The sequence below is a fragment of the Lethenteron reissneri genome, chromosome 42 (assembly GCF_015708825.2).
Source record: "Lethenteron reissneri isolate LAM-NWPU_2019-01 chromosome 42, ASM1570882v1, whole genome shotgun sequence".
NCBI lineage: Eukaryota > Metazoa > Chordata > Hyperoartia > Petromyzontiformes > Petromyzontidae > Lethenteron > Lethenteron reissneri.
The window spans coordinates 11,117,062-11,143,027 of record NC_083820.1 but is presented as its reverse complement, the minus strand read 5'-3'; the positions used below and the strand labels follow the sequence as shown (position 1 = coordinate 11,143,027).

Sequence of the window (25,966 nt, the reverse complement as noted above, 5' to 3'; positions counted from 1 at the left end):
TAATGCTCAGTCAAAAGCAAATCAGTTACCTCTAAGGAAAGTGTACAAGTAAAAATGCCACTTTTTGATGGATTTCGGAAAAGTTGTTACGTTTAACCAATACACCGTTATCCCCCTCGCATGCAAACTAAGTGCCAAATTGTTTTTTACTAAATATTTTAAAGATACAATTAAAATGTTAAACATGTACAGATGTAGTTAAGTGCTTACTATTAGATCATCTGCATCCCAGACTGCGGTAATAAAGCAAGTGCGCATTGCCTGAACCAGCCCACTGTGTCAATTGACGCCACGCTATTCGACTGGAACATCGTCGTCAGTCGTCGTCAGAAAAACACAGGCGCCTAACTGCCGCTGTGACCAAAACCTGACGCCAATAAAACTCTCCTTGGAAAAAGCAGTGCATCAAACGTACCTGGATCACATGGCAGCTTAACACATACAAGATGTAAAAACCCAACAACAAAAATTACATCACGGAATAAGAAAAAAAAAGAATAAGATCCGAGGGAGAATATGTCTTGGCAAATGTTGGCGAGGCGCGGTGGCGGCGGCGGCCCCTCCGTGCGACTCTTGTTCGGGTAGCGCAAGAGGGAGCGTGGAGGCTGGGGGAGGTTTTTGACAATTGGCACAGCGCTCCTTGGCCCCCAGCGAGTAGCACACCCATCCACAGCGCAGAGGATGGAGAGTGCCCTTACCCCCCCTCCCCACCCTCCATCTCTGCCCCCCCTCTCTCCGCTTACCGGCACAACTCCTGCATCTTTCTAACAGTCTTTTGAGCCACGGTGGTGGCTAAGCAGCAGCAAACATGGTTAATAACAATACATTTCAAATATGAAACATAAAAAAAAACCTTTTAAAAGTTCGCAATGTACAATAATTCACCCAATAACACTGTCCTGTCCCGAAGTAACAGTTACAGGGCTTCCCCCCCTATGAATTGCTCCGATCTTAACGGTATTTTGTCAAGTGCCCGCATTCTTCAGGTATTTTTTTTATTAATGCCTAGTTTCAAGCAATCCATGCCATGCTGCGCCGACTCAGATTCTGAAATGACAGAGGCATTTCGATTTTTGTGGGTTTTGAATCAAATATCTTTGGCTTAATATGTAGTCCAGGATTTTAAAATGTGTGTCATGGGTATACACTACAGTATGTCCAGTGAGTGTAATCGTCGAAAGTATGCATTTGGGCGATAAACATGTCATGTCATAAGCATGTCATGCATTTAACCAAAGGTAAAACAAAATCTGAGGATGCTGCCGCAGTGTAACGGTTAGCACATTTGGAATTGCAACCCAGATGGCAAAGGCTTGATAAGATTTTCCAACGTGGCAGTTGAACGAACCGATAGGGGGAGTTTCTTAACTTAACCCTCCGTCCGTGCAGCACTATAAATGGGTAGATCACAGTTCGTCAACCAGCAGGTCGTGTGTGATCGGGTGAAGTTTCAGTACTCCCACGACTTCCAAAACGCCTGGCCAGTGAGGAAGAACAGACCAAATACCCTCTAAAGGGGATCTCAAAAGCTCCATCTAGTGTAGCCTCTATTGGAGTAGCAAGCAAGCAAGAATGGCTGCACTTTCAAATTCACTTTTACAACCAAAAAAAAACCTACAAAAAATAAATGTTACCGAATCAGAACAGCTGAGTCCCCACAAGGCGTTGTATGGATTGCTCTGTTGCATTGTCAGTCATGATCACACACAATACCTACGAATCATCCCCAAGGCATTTTCAAAACTGTTGTGACGACTTTCATAGCAAAGACCTTGCTTTGGGTAAAGCAAAAGTCAAACACTGTAAACAACATGCCGCTTCAAGAGAACACAATGAGGCCAGGATGGAGATTAAACTCTTGAGCAGACAGTTAGATGAAGTGTGCTTCAGAAGGCCACGCGAGAGCACACCACCGACACAAAAGAATAGTCAAGGCACTAACAGGACTAATCCCACAAAAGTCCCAACCTTAAGGCGTTTGTTATGCCACGTGCTTCACATTCACACATTGGACATCATCACCCTTTGACATCAGGAGATAAGAAATACCTTACAGACTTTGGAAAGGAAAACCTGGCATCATGCACTATTTGTCAAATTGCTATATAGCGTTTTAATGCTTTACTGATAACTTATTATTACTATGATTACCACTTCGTACGTTTTCACGGTTGTGCTGACATCACTCTCCGATGCGTTGTTAGGGTTGTACCCCGAGTTTGTTCGGCTCGATCTCGGACGTTTGGAAGCTTCGTCAGGAACTTTGAGACATCACGCCGGACAGGATGTGGTACAACCCGAAGGTGCATGGGAAGGCATCGTTATTTTACATTATTGTGGATTTAAGTGCCCTTCTTCTTGGTTCTTTCGGTAAAGTCACGTAGAAGGGAAGCAATAAAATAATAAAAATAAAACATAATAAAATAAAATAATTTTAATATTATGTTTTATTTTTATTATTTTATTGCGTTCCTTCTACGTGACTTTACCGAAAGAACCAAGAAGATGGATCCCTGCAGTCACGAAAGCTTTAAATCGAAATTTAAGTGCCCTTGTTAAAGCAGTCGAAAAAAAACCCCAGCCAAAATCACGAGTTGTGTCATTAAAGTTTGCAAAAAATATAACTTTAACACTCTCTTTGATAGATAGGGGGAACATGATTCTGGCCAGTTCTATTTGGCATTTATATTTTTTTAATGCTGAATCAGTTAAGGATTAAATTAATACTTTCCACATTTCCAAAGTCTGTAATAACTTAGGTAGGCACAGACTTAATAAATGCTTTATCACACTGTCTGTAAAGTGACATTACAGGTGTCTTAATAAAATGCCCATCGACAGTAAGGTAAGAATAAAGGGCGCCCAACAGGTGCATACTAAAGTGCCTCAATAACCAGGCCACCATCAAACGCACTTAAATAGTGAAATCGGCAGAGTAATATAAGTCAGTGGGACCACCAACTTCCCTTTACGTACATTTGCTTACAATTTGAATAACTGCGGGTACTAAGCTGACAAGAACAACACATGCTTAAGTGAAATACGCAATGGCACTCTTTCTTCAAATATAAATGGAATTATTTTAAAACGTGAGCGAGTTAAATGCCGTCAGAGCAAGTTAGCGGTTCCACAGATTGCTATTGGCCCTGAAAAACAAGCATGCAGAGCAGGGCAGTGACAATAGCTCCAGCACGACCCTCCGCTCGCACTACTACTGGAAGGCCTGGTGGAAGCGTGGCAGTGACGGCGTGCCGACGCTTGAGGTATAGGGAGGAACCATGGGGTGCATGTGCCCCATGTTCAGGCCACCGCCGACCCCCTGCTCGCTCGGCTCCAGCGAGTCTTGCTCCAGCGCGCCACCCATGTGGCCGCCTTGGTCCTCTCCAGCCAGGTAGCCCCCTCCGCCGTCGCCGGCGGTCTCACCCATGTCATCGCCGGCCGGCTGGGCGGGCCCCGGGAGGCTCAGCGGCAGGAAGCTGAGCAGCTGCGAGAGGTCTACGCCGGCGGCGCTAAGCGTCTCGGCCATGGCGGCACTCTCCTTCTGCAGCAGCGGGTCAGACGAGCCGTCATCCATCGCGCCACCTGTGTTGTGGGCCGACGGTGATTGCTGCTGCTGCTGGTGCTGCTGCTGCTGGTGCTGCTGCTGCTGGTGCTGCTGTTGGTGCTGCTGCTGCTGCTGGTGCTGTTGGTGCTGCTGGTGCTGTTGCTGTTGCTGGTGCTGTTGCTGGTGCTGCTGTGAGAGGCGCTTGGCCTCGTCACTGCAAAATGAGGTAGATCCCAGCTGATACTTCTGCGTCGGCAACTCGTGGGGCAATGTCAACGGCAATCCGTGCACGTGCTGCGGCGTCGAGGAATGGATGGGCGACGAAACGGGTTCCATGCAGCCCAACGGCAAGCTTAGCGGATTGTGGTGCTGCTGGTGCTGGTGTTGATGCTGCTGCTGGTGGTGGTGGTGATGGTGGTGGTGGTGGGGGGAGAGAGGCGGCAACGACGCCCCTACTTGCGAATACACATTCATAACCGGCATGGCCTGCAAAAAGGCTTGGGTGGACTGCGCCAGCATGCCCCCGTAGTCTTCCCGCACGTGCTGGTGATGGTGATGATGGTGGTGGTGCGGCTGCTGCTGCTGCTGCTGCTGTTGCTGTAGCGATCCCACGCCCAGCATGCCCAATATTTCCTGGTGCGTTTCCATCCGGCCTTTGAGCACCTCCTGCCCGTGGCTCTTCTTGGCGTGCCTCGTCAGGTGGTCCTTGCGCCCGAAGCGCTGGGAGCAGAACTGGCAGACAAAGTCCTTGCGCCCCGTGTGCACCACCATGTGGCGGCGCACGTCCTTGCGCGTGTAGAAGCGCCGCTCGCATTGCTCGCACGTGTGCCGCTTCTCCTTGAGGCCCGCCGACGGCTTGCTGGCGTGCGTCTTGAGGTGCTCCAGAAGCGCCGGCGTGCTCTCCAGCTGAGCCGAACACACGCGGCACGTGAGGTCGCCGCTGGCGGCCGCGTGCAGCGCCACGTGCCGCCTGAAGCCCAGCTTGGTGTTGTACTTCTTGCCGCACTCCTCGCACTTGTAGGCCAGCTTGTTGGGGTTGTGCGTCTGCAGGTGGTTTTTGAGGTGGTCTTTGCGGTGGAACATCTTCTCGCAGTGCGGGCACTTGTGGGTCTTCTGCGGGGAGTGGGTGGCCACATGCCTTGGGGTGGGGAGCAGAGAAGTGCAAAATGTAAGTACGTAAAAGGTTCACTAATAATATATATTTTTACATTTCGCCACATACAACCAAAAAGTAAATTATGAATCCCAATATTGACTGCAAAAGTGAAATATAAAAGCTTACGTAATAATAAGTAAAAATTTATGTATGCATGCTTATTCAATTAGGCTAGCAACCCACATATGAAGACAACAACTAACAAACACTATTTAAATGATTGCATTAAACAAAAAATCTTGCACATACTTTCCAACACAATGCGTTTGTGCCCTGAAATATCAAGTTGTAATGACGTTACCTTCAGAGCTGCACAACCAGATAACGCCACACTCAATGATGTCATCACATGGCGTGTGAAGTCATCACCTTGGCAGAAAAAACTTTTTACTCAGTGTTAGCTTTTCAATCGCCAAATGTTGCTAACGTTTCAAATAATTTGGTCGATTTTCTCCAGCGTAAATCCTAAAAGTAACACAACTTGAAACTGTCATTTAATTTTATATTAGGTCATCTCGTACGAACGTTATCATGGCCCCTCATACGCCGCTAGACAGAGATAATGTATGAATGCTTTCAACCCTAAGTTGGCTTCAATATTCCTAATTTATTTACTTCATCATTTTACATTTTTTCTGCATTATACAGCACAATCAATCATTCAACAACTGTAAATTTCACCTGAGATTGCACATTTTACCTTTCCTATATTAGTAAAAAACAACGCATGACACAAACTGCGGTAAACGCAAAAAATCGGGAGCTTGCGGCAAAGAACGGTCAGTCTAATTATGGGAGCACCACTCTCCATTTCCCATTCCTTTCTATCGTTCTCATATTGGTGATGCTGTGGCGAGATGTGAACTCCCTCGCCTGATATGCAGGAGGTCTTGGGTTCGATCCCGACCCTGACGCCTGCTGCTGTATATTTGGAGTTCATATATTCTCCCCGTGGGCGTGTTCGTTTTTCTCCGGGTTCTCCAGTTTTTCCCTCTATATTTAGAATCGTGTAGTTAGAGTATTTGCTTGTTTTTAATTTCCACATAAGACACTTCATTGAGCTATCATTTGTAGCCAGGTTGCGTCTGAAAAAGAGCTAAATAGCTCAGTGGGCCTTACCTGGTAAAATAAAAAATAGTTTAGTTTTTTAGTGTATTGTTTCCTAGATCATGATGAAGAGCGCCTATTGTCACATTTGGTCATGCCGGTTACCTGGATGCCATGAACCCTGGTTCTGTGCTTTCAAATATTTGTTGTCGTTGAATACATAGAGAGTACGTACGTATGTATGCTGAACTTCTTTCGCACCATAAGTAGCCAACCGTGCAAATCGGAGGTGCGGGGGAAGGACAAACTAAAAACAATCAGTTCTAAAGAAATAATCGGAGGTGCGGGTTTTCTACGCAAAGAAAAGAGAAAACACGAGCAAAAAAGCATCGGAGCACCTGAGCAGCTTGTACTTGGAGACGAAGGCTTTGGAGCAGCCCTCGATGGAGCACTTGTAGGGCCGCTCGCCCGTGTGCGAGTACGAGTGCACCTTGAGCTTCTCCACGCTGATGAACACCTTGCCGCACGCGCTACACGGGAAGGCTCGCCGCGGCCGGCCCTCCCGGCCCCGCCGGCGCGACGACAGGAGAGGGCCCGAGCCCTCCCGCTTGACGGCGCGCAGTCGGGGCGGGCTGCCAACGTCGGCGGCGGCGTCGCCGCACGGGGGTCCACCGCCTGGCGCGCGCACGCGCTCCGCCTGCGCACAGCACCACCCCCCCCACCACCCACGCACAGCAAAGGCGGTCAATGCCCTTCGCTCGTCCGGCTGCCTTCAAAGTTAAAACGTTTCGCGGGTTACGCAAATGCACGAGCATTGCAATATTTGACGGATAATGTGTGCGGTGGGAGAAGGGGAGGGTGGTGGTTTGTTTGTTTGTCAACGTCACGCAATGAGACGAACAATCCATTCGGAAGTCTCGCAGAGCAGTGCATCGCTGGTGCGATCGGGGACGGCTCATGGAAGTAGATCTCAGAGCTTTACATCTGAGATCTCTTCAAGTGACCTCTGCTCCACATGGTAGAGGGCAGCAATGTTTTCAATGTGGAAGTTTAAAAAACAAAAAATTCTGACACCACGGCTATGCAAGGAGGACGATGAAACGATTATAAAAATACATTTTACCGAATACCACGTATACGACACATTACCGAGAGCCCCGAGCTGTCTGTTGAACTTTGAGTGATTGAGGTGTGTATATTGGCAATGTATGAACGTGCATGGGAGCGGCCCAACCTTTAGTCCAAAAGTGCTTAGCTCCTCCGCCGCCGCCGCAGGTGGCTGGTGGATCAGCAGGGCCTGCTGCTCGAGCAGCGAGCAAAGCAGCGCCTGCTGTCCGCCAGAGGTTGGGACTGGGCCGCCGACTTCAATCTGCCCCACGTCGCCCAGCTGGCCCGGCCCTTGCCTGTCCGCCCCCGGGGGGTGCACCATCTGATTCGGTGGTAGCGTTAACCCGGCAGGGCCGCAGTCGCCCTTCGGCTCTTCGTTGGCGAGGTGCCCCTCCGCCCGACGACCCACCGCCGCCCTCTGCTTGCCCTTTTGCCGTCCGCGACCTTTGCCGCCGCCAGGAGTTTTCCTCCGAGCCAAAGTCAGTTGTGCCTCCAGCTCCGGTTGAGTCTGGTGGCCTGAAACGAGTGCTTGCTTGCCTTCATCCAGATCCAGCACTCGCGCGGGATCCAGATCGGAGTCATCGTGGCTGCTGCAGTGATGCGACTCCAGCAGGGAGAAAGTGCTGAACACGTTGCTGCAGTTGGAACACTTCCAGGGGTCAGGGGTTTCTGGCTGCAAAGGAACGACGCAAGCGTCACGTTCGCGCACGCACGGCCCGTTTGCACGGCGTTGAGAAAACCTAAATCACGTCAATTCAGGGTAATAGCTTTCATGGGCTCGTCTATGAAATGCTCCAACCTCCAAAGGTTGGGAACTACTGCCCTAGACATATAGCAGTGCCAAGTCTGCAAAATCAGTGTAGGTTACCTGGTCTTCCTTAGCACTGTTATCATGTTAAGTAAGCTATTGGTGTTTTGTATTGATCTATGTTCATCAGCTTGTCCTCATCATGGCTAAACACGACTTGTATACATACTCCTCTAAATGATATTCACAATCCAGAGGTTGTTGATTCACTCTCCTGGCATGGCAGTTTAAACAACACCTCCCTGCTTCTATCCATCCAGCAGTAAGACTGGGTGCACCACAGGTACTCGTTTGACAGGTCACGTGGAGTGGGGTCGAGCCCGGGTATACTCCCAACTCTTCCAAGACATCTGGGCCAGCGGAAGAGCGCAAAAATACACTTTACAGCAGTCCATCATAGAGGTTGTGGGTTAGATCGCGTAAATATATAAATGTGTCGTTAAACCCGCCACCACCCGACACAGCCAACTAGTAAGGTTTGTCACGTAAACAGAACGTGGCCAATTCGTCACTAGTACAGCACACCGGTCTGTTGGAGAGCCAAGCCACAACATTTACAATACATTGTTCTGTTTACGTGACAACCCTTACTAGTTGGCTGTGTCGAGTGGTGGCGGGTTTAACAACACATTTATATATTTACACGATCCAACCCAAAACCTCTTATGGATGATATTGGTCGCGAAAGCCTACGTGTTAAACTGACTCTACAGCAGTGGTTCTCAACATTTTTTGGCTACTGTACCCCTTGACGAATAATGAAAATCAATATTTTAACCAATTGTCCATTTTGTGAGTTATCTTAACGCGATAGGATTTGCAATTTTTTTAAAAAAATTCGACAGACGCTCTGAATGCATGACGCCATTTGTTGGTGATCGCGGGTTACGCTTGGAGTTACCACATTGTTTACGATCAATGAGTTTAGAAAGGTCCTTTTTATCGTTTTAGGTTACCACACGGATTTACATTTTATAGTAGTTATTTTACATTGGCAGATTCATACGTGATTATTCACCAATGACTCCCATATATGATGTAGTTTCACCCCCAGGGATCTGTGTACCCCTGGTTGAGAACCACTGCTCTAGAATAGCTCTTTAGGGCTCCCTCTAGCAAAGGCTCTTCCGCTACCAGTGGCATGAGCAAGGTTGGAAGACTACTTATCTACATTTACCTTACCCAGATAGAGTAACAGTGAAATACGTATATTACGTGGTCAAAAGTTAGCCTTAGATGGGAGTGCAGTTAAGAGTTTGTATTATTATACATTTATTTATATACTCCCACATCTACGTTCACCGCCTTCACAAACCCAACGCTGACCAGCGTGGTGAAGTATGGTCAAACAACCCCCACGAACCACACTGTGTGTGGGGGAGGGGCCCTCATCCAGCAGCGGATTGACAAACGGGCAGCAAGTGAACAGGAACCCGTGAGCGAGAGGGATTTTACAACCGCGTCCACGTATGGTGCCAACGCCGTTGCGTTTTTCACTGCGCTGTGACTGGTGCTGGCATGCGCTGTCGTTCAAGAGGCAGCTGCAAACGCACGGCCGGGCAGCGCCCACCTTGGTGTTGGTGATGTACACCGGGCCTTGGTGCTGGTAGGCCACCAGGTTCTGTTCCTCCTGCGTTTTGGTCGGACGCACAAACATCATCCAGTTGCTCGAGTCTTCGTCCGGAGCGTCCAGGAAGAGCAAACCTCTCTCCACGGGCACCTGAGCGTCACGCAAACATTACCTTTATGATGACCACAGCCTTCAAAAAACGAAAATCCTTGTCCCTTCATAATACACCTATCGTAATTATTATTCGCATGTTCACGCAGTAAAACCTGTCTCACAACCCGTTTTCAGGAGCAGGGGACAACGACTGTGATGTATAATTCCAATTTGGAAAGTTGCGGGCAAATTTACAAGTGACACCAGCACACAATGGCATACTCTTGCGAATGACATCACAGGATCTTTAATGTCCACTGTGAAGAAGACGGCGTGTAGTTTTGGTGACTACACACCGCAGTGATAACCAGCGCGGCTGCTGGGATCAAACCGGGAACCTCTGCAACAAGCGGCGAACGAGCTACCGCCAGGCCGTGTCAACGACACCATAGCCACGGCTTATTTCCTTACTCGATGTTTTCCTGAATCCTGCTAGGTTATATTGTATGTATGTTTGACTTCTTTCGCACCGTGCGTAGCAAACCGTGCTAATCGGTTGGCTTAGAGTAGAGATTATTGACAAAAAGCATTCCAACTACAGTAAAGCGTACGTAATAATCCGATATTATTATACTCTATATTCCAATAACCGTTTAGATAAACCTATTGATAGGTTGAATGTGGTACACAACAATTATTCCTAGAATGTACAGCGTGCTGGACTGTCCTCGCTAAAATTAAGCACTCCCATAAGAGGCATGAGCTACACAACGATTTTCGATTAAACAGCTTAATAAAAAAAAAGGCTGCAATGTTGGGCTCAAGATGAATATGAGAAAAAATTCAAGTCACGAACAAAAAGTTTGAGAGAAGATGGACTGATGTGATATAAAAGTATGCGGAGCTAATTGGACTTGCTGATGACTGGTACCAGCAGTGTCATGATCCGCCTCTAGAGGAGGCTCGTGAAGGACACTACTGGGCAGTTAGAGGCAGTCACCCTCCAAAAACAACAAAGGGAAGAGGGGCGATGCTCACAACAATGAGCAGAGTGCTGGGTGGATAAAATACAGCAAGTTGGCACAATGGGGAACACAGGTGGTGTATCTAGACACAAGACATCTCAGTGCATCAACCCATAACACCAGGGGTTATCCCGAGACCTCCTGCGAGTGAGCCTTCGACACTTCAAGTGGACTCAAAGTACACCTAGCCTGGCACAAGCGCCGTGGTGACACTACCGCCACTTGGTGGCAAACGGAAGTTATTTTTGATGTTCTATGATCACCTGCCAGCGAGCCTTTGTGGGGAGTAGTGGCAAAGTGGTTAGTACCTGGTATGCCTTAAATCTCATTTCAAGCATTACAATTACTACCGATAGTTTGAGCCTAGGGGACCCCTGGTGGAAAGGCATCCCTGTGCAGCACAAGGTACACACAGCAGGACAGTTACACCATGCACAACGATTGCACTGGGTGTGGACGGTTAATTGATCAGGGTGGATATGTGACACTTCTATTCATTTTTCACTTTAATTCTTTGACTCGTTTCTTCAAAACTGCTTTTTGTTGTGTCTAGTTTGTTGTCCTTCCCCCACGCATCCGATTAGCACGGTTGGCTACGTACGGTACGAAATAAGTTCAACATACATACATTCATTCACGACGTTGACCTGTATCGTGAAGGGCGAGGTATGCCACCGATCCGTACTATAGTGTAAACCGAAACATCGATCCTGACACTTATTATACCTTATCCAATCACTCAAACACTGAACATCTGTGAAACAGAGCTCCACAGATCATCGGATTTCTCCAGGATAAATAAAGATTCTGATTCAATGGCGTTCGACGCCACGGTGCAATCACATACAACTGCCGATGCGGTACGTGAATACATATCTATGTAAATAAAGACCTTAATCTGTACATGTCTCAAAACCTCTAGGGTACTTCTCGGCAAGGTAGACAGCCATGATTCCTGCCTTGATAGAGTGTTAAACAGCAAATACAATTAAAGCGAAACCCATTTTTCTATCTTTTATTGTTTGAGATATTTTGAACGAAAAAATACGCATTTTATGATATTCAAATCTGAATAATTCGAAAATGGTAAAAGAAAGGAGCTTCCCCTCATAGAGTATTAAGTTAATACATGTGTGTTCTTTCCAATAAAAAAGAACAAAATTTTTAAATTGAGCAGTTTCCGATGGTTACGTCTCTAAATATAAGAAGTTGAATCAAATCGTCAACATTTTTTGCAGAAAAATACAAAGTTTTGGAGTAGTTGTTAGTGTCTGATCGTAGATAAAATAAAAATTGTAAAAAAAATCATAGGTTAATTATATATTTTTAAAACGATTGCCTGGCATAGACAGGCTTTATGAACTAGAATGTATATGGTATTGTAAAACAAAATGTAAATAGCCAACCTCACCTGGAGCACAAGCTTATTATTATACGCTTTTTAACACATTCCTGCGGAGGGAGCTGGTAGGAACGTTGGGTTGCTCGGTCAATGGCCAGGGTCAACGACGGCGTGGTGTATTCCGCAAATATGGCCGACTATGAGGGCGGGCACAAGCCGGCGTGAGTAGGTTAAACGTTGAGTTTTATAAGGGCACCACGGGTTGACCAGCCCCTCCCCACCCAGCCCCACCCCTCCCACCCCCCACCCAGCCCCTCCCCACCCAGCCCCTCCCTACCCTCCCCTCTGCACCCAGCCCCTCCCCACCCTCCCCTATCCACCCAGCCCCACCCCTCCCATTTTTGGATGCACGACGGACGGACACAATAATCCCCTGTGGGCTGGTGTAACCAGGAGGTTCCTACCAGTATTAACTCACTCTGTCTGTTGTTGTATCCTCAAATCTTGTAACTCAATTTTAAACCCACTTCCCAATGTGGTATCGACTGCAAACGTGGCATACTTACGGCATACTGATGACAATACTATATTCTATCATTAAAACGAAAATATATATATTTTTAAATCCTTTATATTAAGTTCGCTTGCTTGCTTGCGTGCTTGCGTGCTTGCTTGCTTGCTTACGACCGTGCAAATCTTTCGGTCGTTTTTTAACCCACTTCCCGTGATCCAATCGAGCTGACATTTTCCACACAGACTCGTTGTGCGTGACAATTAATTTTCGTGAAAAAACTTTCCAAAATTTTACACTGTTTAGGGAAAACAAATTAAATATTTAATTACCAATTGCTTAATGCTGGCAGACAATCATCTGACCCATAGGTGGCAGCCATCTCAAGCCACAGGACGAGAGGACTCTAGCCGCCACGCATATAAAGGATTTAGAGTGAAAAACTTTGTTTTTACGGGTTAATTTTTGAAACATTATTTTTTATATGTTATGTTTCGCCTTGGGTCTAATTGTCCACGCTCAACTCACGTTGGCTGTAATGGGCCACGGCCCCTTACGTTATGGCAAGCTTCGGGGCCACTTCCTGGAGTCGTGGAATTCTTCTATTACTAGTATGGTACATTTCATTAAAGCGTGTTTTTTCAAAAGTTTTTTTAAATATTACTTTTTTTTGTCTCAGTTAGTTGGGGTGGAGGACAGGCAACCATCAAACCGCCCAAACTGTGCACACTTTTGGATACATTTCTTGGAAAACACTCGGAGGGCTGCAGAGCAACACAAAATAACTCAGCCTTGACAGAGACGCACAACACTGCGACTAACAACCCACAAGCACTTGCCAGCCACAACACCAAATGTGTTAGGCAAAACATAAACAGTTGTTCGTTTATGCAACAATGTTTAAAAAAAAATCTATTTTATTGCGAAAAGCTCTTAAAAGGTGCCTGCGACAACTTGTTTTAATCTAATTACATATCTATTACGAGGGTTATTTCCGTATAAATGCAAACTTGTGCATTAAACAAGAGACCTTTTGTGGTTTTTCAATTATTCCATGTGGTTAACCTGCAATTGAAAATGGTCCACAGCCGCCTATCAATGTGAAGGTTGCAATGAGACCTTTAACTCCCCCGTGCAATGTGGGCAGTCATGTGAAGGAACGCACGCTTTGTGATACCATGACCCCTGTCGCACAATAGGGGCACAGAAGGAGGAGGAGGAGGTTTGAACTGATGAACTATGCACTGCTTTGGAGCCACAACACGACTCCTTATATTTGAAACTAAACTAAATTTTTTTTTTAGCAGGTAAGGCCCACAGAAGCGACCTGGCTATCACAAATGACAGCTCAACGAAGTGGCTTATCATGTGGGAATGTATCGCAGCCAAATACTCTAAACGCACGTTGATTCTAAATGTGGAGGGAAAAACCGGAGGATCCGGAGAAAAATCCACGCGACCACGGGTAGAGAGACATGCAAACTCCAAATATACAGGCGTAAGTGTCCGGATCGAACCCACGCCCTCCTGGATACCAGGTAAGTGCGTTAACATCTGGCCACCGTGGTGTGAGGTTATCACTGGGGGACAGAAAGATGGCATGGTACAATAATCTGAATATATCTGCAAGTGAAAAATGTAAAAGGCCAAAGGCTACAACTATTAGTCAGCTGATTCAAATTCTACATCACGAACTTTGACATAGAAATAGTCGAACATAGAAACAGTCAAACGATGCTCAAGTGAGGTCCATCTTCGACGAATATTCCATCTCAATTTGAGTTTAACATCGAGCGTGAAATCCCGCTTGAACCCGCGGCCAACGTAAGGAGCGTGCAGCGGTCTAACCAGATGGGATTCTGGTTCTCAGCTCCAGCTCTCGTGCTAAGGGGCATGGCTTCGCTCTCCTCTGTCCTGCACTGCACGGCAGGCTACCCAGCCCCGCACTCCCCACAAATAGGTGTCTCGTTCTCACACAACACCGCACGTGCCTTGTCCACGTACGCCACACGTTGAGGGTGGACACACAAGACACAAACATGCCTCCTCAGCAGGGATTCATTTCTCACTGAATATTTTCCGGTTTCGCTGGTAGACTGGAGTAGATGGCATGTGACTATGTGCCACATCCATGGGAATAGGTATACTGTAAGTGGAGTGTCAGGTGCAGAAATATGTCAGAGGTCATTGACCCAAACATACCCAGCAGAAATGCGGCCCTTCGTGTGCGCTTGCGCAAGCACACACACATGCGACGCGAGTGTTCAACTCATGACCACTCTGTTTTGCACCACCAAATATAGGTGTGTGTGCAGTCAGGCATTCCACCTGAACATGTGAGACTTCAGTATGATGACAAGTATGACTAATTTATAAATTAATACTTGAGAAAAACTTGCTTTAGATAAAAATAAAAGTTGCCACACCTTCAATATTTTAAAACTTTGTTAAGTAAAAAAAAGAAACCCATCTCTAAAATAGCATACACATGTTCGATTACAAAATGTAATTTAAGGCGTCCAACAAATATTTTCTTAAATATGAATCACGTTATGAGCACAGGAAACGCAATTCAGGGTCACCGTCACCACCTTCCAAATTCCCAACCTCTCGCATTATTGCCAAACGATGCGTAATCACGAATCGCGTTCAACGAGCAGGAATAGGCCCAGGAAATGCCTCATCTCCTCCAGACCTCCACCGCTGGGCCCAATTACCACTTCCGAAAGCAGTCAGCCCGGCCTCTCACAATAAACAGCGCGCTGGCATGAGATAATGCCCGCCGTTTGGACTCCTTTTGTACTGGGTACAACTCGCATTCTTGGGTAATGACACGTAGATGGGTTTAGTTGCTGTCGAGGAACTGTGGGTCACTTGAACTCTTGCCAAGGCAGGAATCATGGCTGTCACAAAAACACTCTATTAATAGCACTTTTGTCGTCACCTATTTATAAACATGCGCAGCAAAGGGCCCGTCAACAACATGTTGGATGCCCAAAAACAGGCCTTACCCTTACGTATGTCCCCCGTGGTCAGAATTTATCAGCATTGTCAATGATTATTTATACCACATCTACCATGCAGTACATCTCGAGGCACGAGAACAAATTGGTATTTGAAATGATGACTCGGTAAGGAAGTGATTTCAGACCAAATACTATGTTCAAAAATATGGTATAAGCAGTATACCCAAAGATGGAGACTAAACTAAATCGAACAGCCCAACTGTGCTCAAGTCTTTTGTCCTTTTTATTCACTTCATTCAGTTATGCATATGCTAAACTCATCGATTGTGACTACATGCATCAATTAAGTCCGGCTAAGCTGTTCCTCAGCTTCGGAATCAATCGTGCGCGAGTTTGCGTTGGTGCGAAGCGGAAGCCGACGCGAAGCCTTTGGTGATAAAGACCGAGCGCGTCTGCGTGTGCGCGCGCGTGCGGTCTCGCAGCTTCCCAAGCCAGGCGCGGGGCAGTTGCCTATTCCGCCGGAGCGTGCGCACGCCCCGCCCCCCGGAGTGGGCACGCTCCCCAGGCAAGGGCCGTCCCCGAGAGCAAAGCAAAACAGAGCGGCGAGGCCGAATGATGTGACGAGGGGACCCGCGCTCGTAACGCGTCTCCCCAATCGGCCTGTCACGGCAGAGCAAGGGGGACTCGTCAAACCCAGGGGTTCTCTCCCTGCCGACACTAACGCCACTGTGAGCCTGGCTGACCCCCTTTACACCCGTGGCCATTTTTACTGTCAAAACGTTTAAAACTTTTCAGCGACTCAGGTTTAAACGCTTACACATGCTTCCCTTTGGCAAATGCAGGTCCGGCAATTCAAGCAGTTGTGTGAAATCCTTTGGCCGGATATTTAGAACACGGCCTCCCTCTCAAAGAACTCGAGAGAGACAGCGCAGGTTTACAGGTCGCACGAGCACGAGAAGGCTCATCTCGTCTTTGCTGTACGTACTTGTACGTGACCGTGGCTCGACTGGAGGAGCGCCGTGGCAAGCGCTACATTTCACCGGCAGGTGTAAAACAACTGAGATGCAACCAGGCGGTTTCATCCGCATGCATCCTCCACTCACGTGTGAAGCAAGAGAGCCTGGACTGGTCAGCAAGCTACTCACATAGCAGGTCCGAGGACATCTTCAGCACCCGCCCACACGAGCCCTGAAAAACAAGGGGCAAGGTCAGTGCCATGGCGCGACCTCTCCGTTCGCACGCAAACATTCCCTCGTTTATTTATTTCAGAAATGTTTAACCGCGACGAAGTCCCCCGAAGTCAATGAAAGACTCAATTAACCACCAAAAAAACACATCGAAATAATGCGCACGCATTCTAGATTGTTACGTAAACTGCTGCTGCCAAATACAGTGCTGAAGGAGAATTCTTGGGGAGCTATGAACCTAACCTTGACCAAATCACCTGGAATCAGCCTGATCTCATCAGTGCGGCAATATTGTGCTAAATCACAAGTAGCAAAGCCATTTCCAAGCTTACGTGTAAACCAATTAGTATATGGGCCAACACCAAATATTTTAATTGTTGGCACCACGTAACTTATACCAACATATTAAAATTTCCCAGAAAGTGAAGTGTACAATAACCTTATTTAATAAGCATGCTATTACACAATACACTGTAATAGCCATATGCACAAACTGGAATTGCTAAATATTTGCTACTGCTTATAGTACTGAATTCTGCTCAGATCCACGGACTAAATGTGTGGTTGCTCCTGCGTGAGTTTTTGCGGCCGTGCCACAGAACTCTCCGATGTGTTTTAGGGTTTTAATGCTGCGTATTGTTCGTCTTCTTCAGAAACCGAAAGCTCTCGGTGCACGGATAGCGAAAGGTTGCAGATCGTACCATTCAAACATGGGGCACAACCAGAAAACAAACGTCTAAAAACACAATCCGGGAGTGCAATCCGAGATTGCAACACGAAACAAAAAGAGAACGCAGCAGCATTCAAACGCTGACACAAGGAAGCAATGTGCTTGACAAATGACTGTAGCTGAACACAACTCACAATCCCACACGTAGGGCTTGAGCCGGCGTTTACAATCATTGTAGCAGTGTACCTGCACGGCACTAATGTCGTGTTGCGTACGAGTCACCCGCTGGTGGATATGCGACTACAACTCCCTGGGGACTGAGGTACTGTTATAGGTGGATATGTGATACGGTTGAACAAGTGAACATCTTTAGAAAATATGACCATTACATCCACGCCCAAGTCAGATACTGGACAAAGTTGAAGCGCAAACTGCCTTAAATGTGGGAAACGTGTTGCTGTGCTTTAGAAGCGAATGTATGCAAAATTAACAATTACAAGACTGCATGTGAAAAGGTCGGATTTGTGAACGTCTATCACAAACGACTGTTACACTGTGTACTGCTCAGGGCGGAAATGTGACGGTCGGATATGAGACGTTGCACTGTACTCACACTGTCACCGGCAGCAAAACAAGTGAATAACCTGAGTGGCAAAGGAAATGCCAAGAAATTTTGGAATACCATTGAAGCAGAAATATTCAAGCTAAGCGGCGCGCAATTGTCCTCATGGACATTCGTACAAACTACTTTTAATTTAGTTTCTGAGCTGCATCTGTTTACTTTGTAATCAGCCACTGAATAGTAGTGGTGTTGTAGGTACTGTATACGGAACGCGAGAATTCGTGTGCCACTCAATAAGCATATGGGAATGTGAAGTTTCAGTATTCTTTGCTTACATCCTCTGAGTGTGTTAAAACTATTTAAAACTATTGCTATTTTTTATTTTACCAGGTAAGGCCCACTGAGCTATGGAGCTCATTTACAGAAGCGACATGGCCACAAATGATAACTCAACAAAGTGGCTTATCGTGTGGAAATGTGTCGCAGCCAAATACTCTCAACGCATGTTGATTCTAAATGTGGACGGAAAAACCGGAGGATCTGTAGAAAAATCCAAGCGAGCAGAGGGAGAGAGAGATAGACACGCAAACTCCAAATACACAAGCGTTAGGGTCGGGATCGAGCCCATTACCTCCTGCATACCAGGCGAGGGAGTTAACATCTTGCCACCGCAGCACCCGTATTGCTCTTCGTGTAAAAGTCAATTGCTGAAAATGTCACTGATGTGTTAATAATTACACGTTGCTCAGAATCCCTTTTTTATTCTTCTCCGCGTCTATGCCTCTATACTACGACTCTATGTATCCATTGTAATGCATTATTAAACTCCGTTGAGCAACTGGTAAACATTGAGGGATTGTCTTTAAAAATGTAGTGCTTAAGGTTAAAAAGAAAACTGAATCAAGCCAGCAACTGTGACCTTGAAAAAAACAAACTTGAATTTCGAGTGGCACCCTAGCGAGAATCAATTCCAAAAGAAACGTACTTGTTTTTGCACTATACCATACATCGGTATTTTAAAACATTAAACATTAGACTGCGCAGATTTTCACAGTTGTGCTGTACAGCTTTCCGATGCGATTTTCGAGATTTGTTTGGCATGAAGTCCGACGTTTCACTCCATGTACTGGCAGCTCATCAGGAATGGTTCCTGAGGAAGAAAAGGGTCCCAAAGAAAGTCCTGCAGTGAACGTTGGACATCAGATCGAACGGCGTGCGGTAACAACCCGACAGCATGTTAGAGAGCTATAGAACATCAGAGAGTACCGGCATAGCTAAAGACACCCTGTTAACGCCACGCTTGATCCTAGTTCGCCGCGATTATACAAGAACATTCGATCCAAAAATCCTGACAATTTATGGGATAGCTAAGACCTCTTTCACACATTAATTCTAGATTTGAAGCTTTCGTGACTGCAAGGATTCATATTCTTAGGTTTTTTTCGGTAAAGTAACATAGGTCAAACATTAAAAGTAAAATAAAATAAAAATCACGACGTTTCGGAGGCAACACAAGCTTCCGTCTTCAGGTGGAACCGTCACAGCCACGACAGCTGTATCAAGTAAATGAGAGATTTCAGGAGCTACCACTCCGTTTATATAATGGTTGGAGAGGGGGGGGGCCTCTTTCACACACCACTTCTGTCATGTCACTGCTGGATGAGCACCTCTAAATGCCATGTGGATCGTGTGGGTTATTTTGGCCATACTTCACCAAGCTGATCAGTGCAGTGTTGAAGGTGGCAGATGGTATGGACACGATATCATAGAAGTGCAGTACAACACATTTGTATGCACTGCCCTCTGCTGCCCACTGCACGTAAAACGTGATAACAACCAAAACCACGTGGGGATGCCTTTTCTGTGTTGTACCTGGACGCTGTCGAAATTTAAATTCGTTTTAAAGACTTAAGGGAAGGGTCGTGGAAAAAGTAATTATGTCATTTTGCAATTACTTTACAACTAGCTTTTGCTAGTCCAAGGACGGGTGTATTGCCGTAAATCTGAAACTTGCAAGCGAAAAGCTGAACCGCGACGGGATATTAATTGCATCCATTCGTGTGTAATTTGTAAGGCCACGGTGACACAGACTTATTTCATTTAAAGGTTATAATCCCTTGTTCATCATGACGTCCTTTTTGTCTCAATAGCGTTATGGAGATCACGTGACGTGAGGGTTCTGCCTTTGTAGTGAGGGTTGTGAGTTGACGCTGAGGAGGGGGGGAGGCGCCTCGCCCCCCCCCCATGGGGAGTGACGTCACCCGCTAATTATTATTAATAGGGAGGGGGTGTCCACGTGGAGGACGTCACCTCTTCATGATTATTAATGAGGGGGGCTGGTCGACGCGGAGTGACGTCACGCACGGGACACACAAACATTCTTGGCTCATTATAGTAGTAAATGGTTAAAACAATGGGAAAAGTTTCTTAAACTCAGCTGCCCTCTGTCGACCCAGATGTATAAATGGGTAAACCTCAGTTCTTTGCTCAGCAGGTTTTAAATTGTGGGATAAAGTCTGAGTACTCTCACCTTTACTAAACGTCTGGCCAAACCTAGTAGCGTCGGGTAAAAATACCCTCTTAGAAGGGCACCCGAAAGCTACCTTTCGTTGAGACACTTCTGCAAGGAATGCCATGAGCAGGAAATTGCCAGGGCCGTACCTTTAATTGTTACGTCATGACCGAACGAGCTGAGCATTGCCGAAACTCCAGATTCCAATGACCTCGATGTAACTGATTATAGCCAGTGTCGGTTTGGAGAGCAGCCAGTCTCGTCATCCCCATTCCGGCCCTTCAAGAACTATATCAAATGATTACAGAGTCTCCGAAAATTTCCTGGCCCGGAGGGCTGCCCTGTACCACTTACTCCACGTGTCACAAAAAAACAAACCTTCTCACTCGTTGTGGTTTTACGGCTCTTGGAAGTTCGTGACCGCAAGCACTCACGTGCCCCCCCCTTCCCCAAAAACCCAACCCATCTGACAACGAAACACTTAATTGTGATGTCCACCCACACACATGCAGGCATGAGAGCATGATTTCAACTCTACTCATCCAGCAAAGGTGCAAAAAGTTATAGCTCTGACAATTAGTCGAGATTAATTAATCAAATAACAATTATAAAAATAAATGACTATTTTTTTTCGTGGATTACTCGGGAAACTTTAAAAACAGCGGCCATCCCCTACACCTTTTCTCCTGAAGGCGGGAAACCCCCGCCACGAGCCACGGCCAGAGTGACACGGTTGATGATGTCAATGATGTCACCAAGCACAGCCCAGCACCTCCCGTCCAGTGGCACACATGGGAACAGAGGTGAGACTGTTCCCCCCCCACCAATGATTGTGTTATGGCATAATCGATGACTTATACAATCAGACATACTGTATCTACAAAATATAGATTACTGCTGCATACAACTTTTAACCGCAGGTGAAAACAAGAAACAAAAAGCCCGATATAGTTAGTTTTTTTGCTGTGAATCTAAAATAATATCCATGTCATAACATAGAGTATATACGGTAAAAGGTCAAGCAACAAGACTCGATTATGTAGCATTCAGCGTCTCTTGAGAGAGAAAAAATATCTCCACTGGATGTTTTATTGGCACTCATGTGGTCGTATCTTTAAACTAAAACCAAACGCAAACAACTGTCAAATAAACTCCATACGTAGGCTTTCACGACCAATTTTATGATTCATAATTGGAAAAACAAAATCAATTGTCACATTTGCGGCACGTGACGTGTTGATTTGGTCGGCTTTGTGTCCGGTGGTGGAGGCTGCATAGCTTTATCTCACATTATACAGCATCTACACAATGACCTAACCCCAAATAAACAAATAACGTGTCAAATACGACGTTTTTTAAAATGTATTTTGTAGCACGCCCCGGGCTAAATTTCCTTTCAAGATTTGAATGGCGTTTCAATTTAACGCAATTCTAAGTTGACGTCAACAATAAACGCTCTCGACTGAAATTTCTCTGCATTTAAAAAAAACTTTTACTCCGCAGAGAGGAAAAAAAATTCGCTGAATTGGCTGCTCATGAATGTAGCAATGATAAGCAAACTCAAAAATATGTTGACTCAACTTCTAATTTTAGGTTGGCACGTTCGGGTTGGCATACAGTCCGAAAATGTTCTGTTTATGTGGATCGGTTTCCCAGAACATTTGGCTTCCAACGTGGACACACGGAGAACGCGAAAAAGCATTCTTACGAGTGGAGCTAAAGCACTTCAAGGCAACACTGTAAGGATAATACTGTACGTCGCATATTCCAACTCGCTGGGTGCCGAGGTGCTGTGTGGGTGGGCAATGGGAGAGGGTCAAGATATATGAACATCTGTGGGAAATGAGTTACATCATGAGTGGACATTTTCGATTTAAAACTTTCGTAACTGCAGGGATTCATCTTCTTGGTTCTTTTGGTAAAGTCACGTAGAATGGAAATAATAAAAATAAAACATAATAAAATAATTCTCACGACGTTTCGGCCACAACGCAAGCAGCCATCCTCAGGTGTATAACAGGTCTGTCGAGAAGACCAAGTCTTCAGAAAGAACCAAGAAGATGAGTGGACATGTATTGGGTACGGGTAAAAAAATCTTCACGTAAATCGCTTTAAATATTCACCAATGCCTCACTGTAGCTCAGAATAAAGCGAAGGTATTTGAGATGAGGAATGCAATACTGAGTGTGAAAAGGTTGGATTTGTTGACGTCTATAGAAAATTGAGTTTGCCCATGGCCATATCTCCTGCACTGGGTGTGCCGCAGTTAATTCAGGATGCTGCTGCAAAGTCTGAATATAAAATTTGTCTTTGCATAAAATGTAATTTCAGATTTTGATGTGATATGACCGTGAGTATAGTGCTTTGCATTTTTACTTTTATTTTCCAATTTAATAAATAAATTGGAATATAATTTATATTTAAAAGTGGTGTATTTTGTATAGGAGTATTTGTTTGACGATGTTATTTTACCCTAGGAATCAATAATATTTTATCGTGTTAAATATTGAAGTTTAACACGTAAATTCAACAAAAACGCACATAGAGCTTCATCACTATCATCAGCCATGGTCAATCCACTGCTGGATGAAGGCCTCACAAATCCACCAATATTTCAAAGAGAAAATCCATCAAACTCTTCCTCCCAAATTAGGCGTAAAAAAACTGGAATACCTGACATTAGTTCGTGGCAACTTTGCAATTTATGCGTCAGTGCTATGAGCTTATGATGCCGTTTCACACAAAAAGAGTATTGCATTTGGATGCTGTAAATATATTTTTAAGTCTACGGCTTTGCAGCCCTGTTCTGAATTTTCTAGGATGTGTTTTGAGATTGTACCGCGTGTTGAATGAGAGAAGCTCCCAGCACGTAGAGGGAAACGTCAAGACATCGTGCCGGACAACACGCAGTTCAGTACAAGCCCAAAACAAGTCAGAGGCCACAAACACAGCAGCACAACCGTGCATTTAATGCCTATGCAGCATTCAATGTACGACTTTATTATGGAATAATGTACGGCTATATATATCCGATTGTGTCCATTTGTTAAAGCGCGACCATAACAAAACATTACAAGCACTCCAGGAAATGATATCTGCTGCTGCGAGCAAACGAAAACGGGAGAGAAAAAAAATCGGCTCCTCTCAGCTGTGCACAACGCCACAGGGCTCTATAACACGTCTAGTTTCGGAGCCTGAGACAATCCACTGCGTGCCAAACTGGCATTACAATTCACGTAGGAAAACCAAATAGGGAGTTTTCTTGCTGCGCCTAAAACACACACACACTTTGGCAGCTTTGCGTGGCATGATCAGAGACTCGGCGCTCCCGAATCGGGGAAAACCAGCGCTGCTACACACGGTTGTTCAGCCCAAGCTCCTGACGATCCGCTGGCAACTTCTTCAGCAACTGAATCGATGGAACTGAATCGCCAGAGGCTCTCGGAGCGAAACGTCGGGCATCATGGAAAACTGAAACGAATATTGAAGGTCCCAACTCCCTGGAGTGAAACGTTGGACATCGTGCCAAAGAACACTCAGTACAACCCAAAAACACGTTGGAACGTTCATCGCAATAACCTTTGTAACAGTAGAAACCAACATCAAAATTCACACTCAAATCTGGTGTCAAATTCATCCATCTGCTCGTCTCTGGTGACAAACACAGGTAGGTGTAACTATGATAACTAGAACTGGAACAATAACTAGAATAGCTGTTGCACTGGCGTGATAATGCCTGCAAGCGGTTTGTCGAGGTCAAGCATAAAGTGCATCCTCAATAACGTGAGGGGATATGTCGCATCCCGCATATCATAGGGTTTTTTAAGAACCCTTACTTACGTTTATACGATTTAGGAAAACCTGAAAACCGCATTCCCCGAAGCTCAAAAACTGTAGCTGTATCTCCACAACAGATCAGAAACGTCACGGGACAAGCAACCCCAGCTTTGTACTGAACTCTACAGTAACATTAGAACACGTAAATGTGTCACACTGTAAAATCACCTCCACCAACACAGCGAATTAGTAAGGGTTGTCACGTGAACAAAATGTGTACATTTGTTACTAATTTTCAGCACACCGGTGTGTTAGACAGAAAACCCACATCAGACGATTGCCAGAATTCTGAGAATTGTCTGATGATGCTGGTTGCAGTCACCAGCAAAATGTCGTATTCAGAACTGCAAAAATTGTGGGTTTAGTAATAGGTTTTTACCCTTTCAACTGGTACAAAAACTGATACCTTTATACAAGGGATAATGTTTGCAATAACCACAACACAAGCAGTCAAAATGCAAACAAAAAGAAACAACTCTGATAATGATATGCACTGTCCTTGAAGTTGACGCCTTTTGGCGTCATCTGGTCCAACACCAATGGAGACTAGGTTCTAAGAAAATCTGTCTCGGGTCTGGACCAATCAACCTCAAGGACAGTGCATATCATTATCATTATCAGAGTTTTTTTTTGTTTGCATTTTGACTGCTTGTGTTGTGGTTATTGCAAACATGATCCCTTGTATAAAGGTAGCAGTTTTTGTACCAGTTGAAAGGGTAAACACCTATTACTATATTTTGCCACTGGTAAAGGAGATGTCTCATGTGGGTTTGCTAATGCGTCGGTGTCCTGGAGTAGTAACACATTGGCACGTTTTGATCACGTGACAAAGCTTTCTTCTGTTTACAGCCCTGAGTCAGTGGTGGGAATTCCACATTCCTATGGCCTGGGGCAAGTCAAATCATGAGACCAACACGTGACATAAATGTTGGCCTAGTCCCATGGACTAAAAGTGGTACTCGATCCTGAATTGGTAATGGGCTGAGTTAACCCCGAACAAGGATTTTAACTCTCAACCTTTTAATCTAGCACAGTATATCTTTTACACACCAATGGTTAGTTCGTGACTATTGTATAATAATGATTCGTGCAGTATTCAGGGAACGTGTGACAGTATTTTACACTTTCTGACGGCATATAGAAATTATAGGCCAGTTTCGGAAATGTATTTCTTTGCCCAAATATATCTTGATCATGATGATTATGACACTTTTTGCTTGGCCTTTTTCAACGTGTAATGTCAAACTTCTGAAATCCACAAGGCGTTAGCGCCATCGAGTGTTCTTCTGGGCTCGTAGAAAACATGGCATATTTAACAAAAATGTGTGCAATTGCATTAAAAAGTCAGCGATTTCCCTGCTTAATTGAACATTGAGGGTGGAGTTCATCTCGTTTACAAACAGAAGCCAGTGGTGGAAATTCCACATTCCAACGGCAAGGGTAGGTCTGTCAAATAGAACTGTGGACTTCCCCACAAAGTGGTACTTATTATACATGCAATGTACAAAACATATTTAATTTTATTGCATTACAAACATGTACACCGTACCTCGAAAACGAAAGTTAATACAGTGCCCGCATTAGATGTTTGTGAAAAAACACATGCCGTATTAATATGTAGGCATCTTTCAATGCTGAAGATAAATTTTAAAAATACGAATCGAAAATGTATGTTATTCATCGAGGAGGATGTTAGTAAACAACACAAAACAGTGTACAAAAAACATAGGCAGCAGAGTGCATGTCCTTATTTTCTGTAAGCTTGGCATCTGTAATAAGATCAGGCAGGCATATTTTTTATTTTAAAAGTGATGCTAAAAACTCCGAATATACAGTATAATAACTGCACAAACAATAGCTTATATATAATCAATTAACTTTCGGGGAGACTTACAGGTGAAACTTTTACGTTTAATCAACAGTGTTTATTCATAGCCGAAATGGAATTAATAAAAATTTTGGTTGAATTTTGCAGTACTGTATTTTTTTCTATTTACACACCGATACGTTACACATAAAGAGCATTGTT

General features: G+C 45.2%; 1 protein-coding gene across 5 annotated transcripts in view; it reads right to left on the bottom strand.

Moving 5' to 3' along the window:
- Positions 1-2,474: 2,474 nt before the first annotated feature.
- Positions 2,475-25,966, bottom strand: part of LOC133353052 (zinc finger protein PLAG1-like) — a 33,875-nt gene continuing 10,383 nt past the window's right edge. For 2 of the 5 annotated variants that reach the window (XM_061569145.1, XM_061569146.1), the window contains exons 2-6: positions 16,315-16,357; positions 9,233-9,382; positions 6,982-7,527; positions 6,146-6,444; positions 2,475-4,682 (exon numbers count right to left, since the gene is read on the bottom strand). In XM_061569145.1, coding sequence (XP_061425129.1) covers positions 3,212-4,682; positions 6,146-6,444; positions 6,982-7,527; positions 9,233-9,322 — 2,406 coding nt within the window. In that variant the 5' untranslated portion in view covers positions 9,323-9,382; positions 16,315-16,357 and the 3' untranslated portion in view covers positions 2,475-3,211. Of the gene's footprint in view, positions 4,683-6,145; positions 6,445-6,981; positions 7,528-9,232; positions 9,592-16,272; positions 16,358-25,966 lie in introns of those variants that run through there. The other 3 variants (XM_061569147.1, XM_061569150.1, XM_061569148.1) reach the window with 3 other exon arrangements.